Below are 7,051 nucleotides of genomic sequence, written 5' to 3' on the forward strand. Positions count from 1 at the left end.
TATTATACTCCATCATAATTATTTTTTAAACGCCCTCATAAAACTCTCAGAGATAGAGCAGAATGATGTTCAGCATGTAGTCCTTAGTGTGGATGCATTTTCTGTCAGATGTCACTGTCTTAAGAAGTTTTGGATTGTGAAGCCTGTCAGTGCTCATGAGCACTTCACATAATGGGCTGCATGGCTCTCGTTGGCTGCGCGCTCTGAGGCGTCACCATCTGTCATCCTGCAGCAGCAGCGTCTGCGCGGATCTCCTCCCATTGTAGAAACAGCTGTAGACCATGAACCGTGGAGTTCGGATCTGACACGGATAACCTGGGCATTGATTTGAAGTCTGGGTGGGCAGCAAACTGGCAGGACTAGAAATAGATGTTTACAAAAAAAACCCGAAAAAAATAATTAGTTATTAAAAATAGACAAATAAATAATTGTATTGATTGAAGATAATTTTAATAGAATCTGCTTCCACATCAGCTACGATGGAGAACCGGATTTTTTACACCCTGTGTTTACTGGCGGTCCTGGAGTCCAGCTGGAGTTACTTTCAATCTGAAGGTCTGGAAAGAGCCGTGCGTCAAGGTGCCGAAATCTCTCCGGCTGCAGAGCAGCGCGTCTTTGCGCAAGAAAGCGCGAACCGGGACATGGTCACCATCAACATGTTCAAAGTGTACGAGAAGTACAGTAAAGAGCCGCAGAGCCAGAAGGAAGGAAACACTGTGAGAAGTTTTAAAGCTGTTCCGAGTGAGTGACAACACCTATATTTGTTTAAGTTCACCGATAAACATGTCAGAGCAGAGCCGCGCGTGGTTTTGTTTAACAAGATTTTCATGCGTAAAACTACAAAGTAAATATTCAGTTATACATTTTTATTGGATGACGTTAATTATTTTGTAAATACGTTCAAATGTTTTCGCACAAATTGAAGCAGGTTTGTTGTTGCTGATATCATAATTACTGTAGTCAAACACTAAGTCAGCGCATTAATGCAATTGGTCGAATTGCAAAAAAGGGGGGAAATTACAGAAGAAACAAAACTGTGTGGATCTGGATACCAACATGTATGTATTTATCTTTGACATGTCCTTAAATAAAAGTGCAGTTCTCTCACTGTAGGGTTAATTTAATTTTTGTTTTACCAAATATTAACTTAAAAAAATACAGGAGGAAAAAAATGTCCAAATTAAACTTAAGTAGATAAGATAAGAGACTAAAAGATCCGAATTACTTTTAATATTTCAAATTTTAACTTTTCATTTCTTTATCCTAAGCATCCTCAGCACAGGTGTTTTGTCAATCGCCCAGCAAACCTCGATTCCCTTTGTGCCAAACGTCTTCACCTCTGTCTGTGCTGTGATTTACTGAACTGAGAAAACTTTATGTCTCAAACACTGTTTTTTCCCCAGTAGCTGTAACAGCCTAGGTGTCAGACAAGAGCCCATTATCACACTCAGACACCGCATAAAGCCTCAGAGGAGCTCTTTCTGCTATAAGCATTTCCATATGTCAATGATAGACCTGCTGGTCCGACCCAATGTTTGTCTTTCAGGCTGCGGTGGAAGTGCAGGAGACAAGATTTGAACTTCAATAGTGTAGCTTTCGAGGGTGAGGTTTTTTGGTCATGCACGAGGCAGGCATTTAACCGTGCCGTGCTTAATGTTTTCCATGCTGCTGCTGCTGCTGCTTAGGTCCATCAGATGTGTTGAGCAACATTTTGCGAGTGATATATTGACATCAAGCGTGCCAGCGTGACATGATAAAGGAGTTGCAAAGAAGAGAAGGGGAAAGGGTCAAGGCAACAGTGCAATCACTTCACTCGTCTTTATTGTTCATTTCAGAGAGAGGTGCTCCCTCAGGGCTGTAGCATCTGTTCAGCAAAAGATCTGTATAGCTGAGCTCATCACATCACTGTTTATGTGTGTATTTCCTGTATTCGGATCATAAAAAGCACTGTGCGCAGGATGAAAATGTTTTTCTTTCAGACATTTTGTAACCTGAAGAACTTTTTCTTGCCAAGCTTTTCATTTGTCTCCTGATTCCTTTTCATATTCCCCAGGAGTCTCACAGGGCAGAGACATGTTCCAGTTCAACCTGTCCTCAATCCAAAACGCCGAGCTCATCCTCTCCGCCTCTTTTCACTTCCTCTACAAGAGGCCCCGCCACCACCAGAGACCGGCGTGGCGTTTCCGAACACCTCGCCACCCGTCTGGAGGCATCCAGCATCCCGATCCTGCTCATTCGCGGCTCCTCTTCTATGGGTCATCCCTAAACTCTGCTTTTCTGACGCCTCTGGGAAACGTAACTCTGTCTCCTTTCAAGAAAAGCTCTTGGCAAACGCAGGACGTAACTGCAGTGCTGAAACATGCCAGAGATGTCAAAGAGCTTGTGGCCATGGTGGAGTTTGATATGGGATTTGGGGGGGCTCGGGTACAGCAGAGGAGCCCTCATGGCCAAGAAAGCCTCTCACCAGCCAACCTGCCGTATATCTTGGTGTATGCCGACGATCGAGCTATAGATGAACCAAACAGCGTGGCCATGTCACTACAGAGGTATGGGCCTTTTCCAGCAGGGGATGACTCATTCGCCTCAACGTCAGCCTCGAGGATTCGGAGGGAGCTTCATCTACAGATCCAAACCAACGACATCCCGGAGGCGCACTTCAATAACCTGAAGAACCACGAACTGTGGCAGAGCACATATTTCCCAGCAAAAGCAAAAACTGTGGTCAAAACGGGAAGAAAGCAGGGCAGCGAGGGCCTGGGCAAGCCACAAGTGCTGAGCTTTGATGAGAGGACGATGAAGAAGGCCAGGAGGAGACAGTGGAGTGAGCCCAGGGTTTGCTCCAGGCGCTACCTCAGGGTAGATTTTGCAGACATCGGCTGGAGCGAGTGGGTGTTGGCACCAAAGGCTTTTGATGCCTACTACTGCGCCGGGACCTGTGGATTCCCCATACCTAAAGTAAGACATGAAAACCTTCTTATTGTCACTCCAACCATTAGCTGATTTTTTTAATTCAGTCAGTAGAATACTTCATTGTTTTACCAAATCCACAAGTAGAAAAACTATTAAAACTATTATAAAAACATGAAGTTCTCTTGTTATTGTACTAATAATCAGTCCTTTACAACTCCTTACTTCCTCAGGTGGCACGTCCTTCCAATCATGCCACTATCCAGAGCATTGTCAGAGCTGTGGGAATTGTCCCTGGTGTGCCTGAGCCATGTTGTGTTCCAGACAAGATGAGCCCCCTCAGCGTCCTTTACCTGGATCCAAGCAGGAACATGGTGCTAAAGGTTTACCCAAACATGTCTGTGGATACATGCGCCTGCCGGTAGGGCCACTGCATGAGCCGCTGGAAACTGTGATCAATGAATAGGAGACAATGAATACAAAGAAAGTGTAGACTCAGCGCGTAACAGGAAGCTCGTGTCAGATGGAAGAACAGTTGTAGAGAGAAACAGCGAGAATAACTGATGCATACAGAATTTTCTTCCGAGATCTTGGCCTTGTTTCGTGTCTGCCAGGATTGGACATTGCCTTAAGTATTTTTCTGCTTGTCTAACAGTGTTCATAGATGCCTTTCATCCAAGTTTATTTTCTGAAAATGCTCGGGTGCCCTTAAAGAAACACGTGTTTGTATTACTTTTAATCTACAAGTTCCTGCAAGTAGATCAAGCTCCCACTTAAAAAGCTTTTTTATTTATTTATTTGGAGCAGTTTATCAAGTTTTTTCTCTGTTTCAGTTTTTAGAAGGATGTTGTTTTAACATCACCTTGGACTCAGACTTAACTGGACTTGGTTTGGGAATCTGCTCAGACTCCTCAAAAGAGCTCAAAAAAGGCTGAATTTCAGCAGCTAATCAAATGTTCTGAACTGTGGTCAAACTTTGGACACAGATGCTACATGGCAGCCTATTCATATTCTCTGTTACTCAGCATTTGTCATGGAAATCATTACACATGAACATTAAGTGGTACTTAGTGAGTTTAGCCCTTTATCATGCATGAGAGGTCATATCTTCTTCAAACTATATCTCAGCAACTATTTGTTTATATCTTGTATATAATGAGTGTATTTTGCCATACGGTGACTGTTAATGCATTGAAAGCAGGGTTAAGCCCGTTCACCAATCACACATAAACAATGCACTGCTGCCACCTGCTGTGCATTTTGTTCAGTTGAAAGGATGTCAAACTTGGACTTTCTGTACTTCCCGTGTTTATTCACTGCTTCCTTCAAACACTAAAACATTATTTATCCATAAAGACATGTACAGTTTTTAATGTGTACAGTAATGAAAGTAGATTTCCACAGTAACTAAAGAAGATATTGCTAAACTGTAATCAAATATTAATGGGATGTGCTGATGTGTGCTTTAATAGACCACAGACTTGGTGTATGCTTGGTGTAAAAATAAACTGAATTGTACATACTGTCAAAAACACTTGTTAACGTAGGTTTTTATGTATTAAAGTATGTATACCTAACCATAACATGCAGTACTATATACACACTGTACCTCTTGTTATGTAACATTAAATTTCATATATAAAGATGGAGGGAAAAATTAAACATTTCACTTTAGAGGAAGTGCAAAATTGTTCACCTTCATTTTATAAGTACTTATTTCCTGAGGATGATAATGCTTGAATCATATACCTTAATAATCAGCAGATGTCAGTCCAGTTTAAAATCTACTACAGACTTTGGATGAATATGCTCTCGACACTACTAACATCATGAAATGAGGAAATATATTTTGAGGTAATGGTTTCCATGTCTCCAGTAGATTTCCAGACACTTAAAGAATCAGTGCCAAAGGGTATTTGTGCTGACCTGAGACACTTTTGTGAACTTTTCCTTTAATTTCCAACTTTGCTGATGTTTTATTCAGCAAATTGGGACATTAGGTCTGATATATAGGTTTGCTGATTTTATTTTATTTTATTTTATTTTATTTATTTAGAAAGAGGGACAATACATATTAATGAACATTTTAACAATTTAATATGCCAGATTATAGCCTTGGATAATGTCCATCTGCAGACCCTCTGGCAGGTTACAAGACAATCTGTGTTTTTTTAAATAGTTGGCAGGTTAGTGCTTTTTAGTTATGAATGCTAGTCTACATGACCTGTAAATAAATTTGATTAAAAAGAAAGTTTTGTGTTTGTTTTTGTTTGGTACTTTATATAAACCGCTGTGATATGTGAGTCACTATTGATGATAACCACAATCCCAGCTCCAAATCCCAACCCTGCTGTCTGGAGACAAGAAAAAAGTATTTAAAAATACATTTTATTTTATCCCCTAATTGCCAATAATTGGGAGAATTTTTTTTTTAAAAAGCACTTTTTGATAGCATAGTGTTACACTTAGGCTCATCACCAGTGATGACTTAAACTTCAAATTGTTAATGTAATGTATGTTTTGAAGATTCAGAGTAGCTGTCACAGGGCAGGAGTCACTTGTATGAAGCTACAGAGAATATCACCACATAACAGAAACAAATGTAGACCTCATGGAGACTATTAAGGTCTTTAATCTAACTGTTTTTATTGCCTAAAAATGTTTTTATTCAGGTTGGAGACTGATTTGCTACCTGATGAGAAAAGAATCTGGAACAAACATGCAGTATACTGACAAACGCCTGACCTTGAAAACAAAGCTTGGGCCGAAACATATTGCTGGTATGACACATGATCAAGTCCTCACCACCCTAAAACATTTTTATTATTTCTCTTTTCTTTTCACAAGTTCATCCAACTGATCAGGTGACTGCACTTTAGATCATATTAAAGTTTTCTCATCGTGTTTGTTTTCCTTCTGCATGCCTACACTGTTTGCTGTACCCATGCCAGTACATTTGCTCCTCGTCTTTCATCACTGATGAACTCCATAGTGCAGACCTCTTAAGACCATGAAAGGGCCACAGCGAAACCATTTTATGAAACCCAGTGTGAACCAAGTAATAAGAGACTGAATGATTGAGAAGAAGAAGAAAGAAATTCCACTATAGGTCGGATGTAAGCCAACGTCCCCAGACTCACTGGCTTGAGGTTTGGGCTCAACCAGTTCGTCAACATTCTTCCATATGCTGCTTTGCGTCTGGTTCTTCTTCGCACAGAAGAAGTGCACAACAAGAGATACAGTCACACACTTTTTTTAAGATTAGTCCACAACATATAGAACTTGCCTGATATGCAATCTCTTATTTTATTTTTGTAGTATCTGTACTTTTACAGTAATGCATTACTGCTATTAAATCTCTCCAAAACTTCACACAGGGTCACATCTAATTGTTAGTTCCCATTGAGACAAGAAACTCAACATAAATACATTTTGAAATCAAACACAGATTATATTATTAATATTTTATCAGTATAAATATGATTGTAGCATATATGTCTGTACATACTCTATCACCTCCTTAATGTTGGGACAATCTGAATGAAACAAACACAATCACACATACAGTGATTATTAATCTATATGTTTAAAAAGAAACATTTATTATCAATCCAAATTCTTTGGCTTTTCGTGTATATTATGTTAATTTCATCATCCCCCTATGAATAGAATAGAATAGAATAGAATTCAACTTTATTGTCATTGCACATGTCACAGGTACAGGGCAACGAAATGCAGTTTGCATCCATCCAGAAGTGCTTTAGCCATGATATAGATATATTACAATATATATTAGCAATAATATAGATATGTAAGTATATTACAGAAATGGGTCTATTATGGTATGTTATAATGTACACGGTATGAAGTATGTTATGAATATTCTATAACTATAAGTATGTACAGGCTGTAGTGAGTACAAGCTATGTACAGGCTATGAACAGGATATAAATATGAAATAAAAAACTATACAGAAATCTGAGATATGCAGTTATACAGAAATGTGAACTATGCAAGTTATAAACAGTTGTAGGATTAGGATTTACACAGAACTATACAGTAGTGCAGTTAAGATAAGTGAGATATGTGGATAATTTCTACAGAGGCTATATAAAGTGCTAGTGGTTGTGAGTGGTGGTTCAGT

At 39.4% G+C, this 7,051-nt stretch overlaps 1 protein-coding gene across 1 annotated transcript; it reads left to right on the forward strand.

The window, feature by feature from the left end:
• Window positions 1-209: 209 nt before the first annotated feature.
• gdf10b (growth differentiation factor 10b) lies at window positions 210-5,278 on the forward strand. The gene is made up of 3 exons (XM_085170346.1): window positions 210-741; window positions 2,054-2,955; window positions 3,141-5,278. Exons 1-3 carry the CDS (start codon window positions 480-482, stop codon window positions 3,330-3,332), a joined length of 1,356 nt encoding a protein of 451 aa, XP_085026472.1. The 5' UTR covers window positions 210-479; the 3' UTR covers window positions 3,333-5,278.
• The last annotated feature ends 1,773 nt before the right edge of the window (window positions 5,279-7,051 follow it).

Source organism: Neolamprologus multifasciatus, chromosome 8 (genome assembly GCF_963576455.1).
Source record: "Neolamprologus multifasciatus chromosome 8, fNeoMul1.2, whole genome shotgun sequence".
Lineage (NCBI taxonomy): Eukaryota > Metazoa > Chordata > Actinopteri > Cichliformes > Cichlidae > Neolamprologus > Neolamprologus multifasciatus.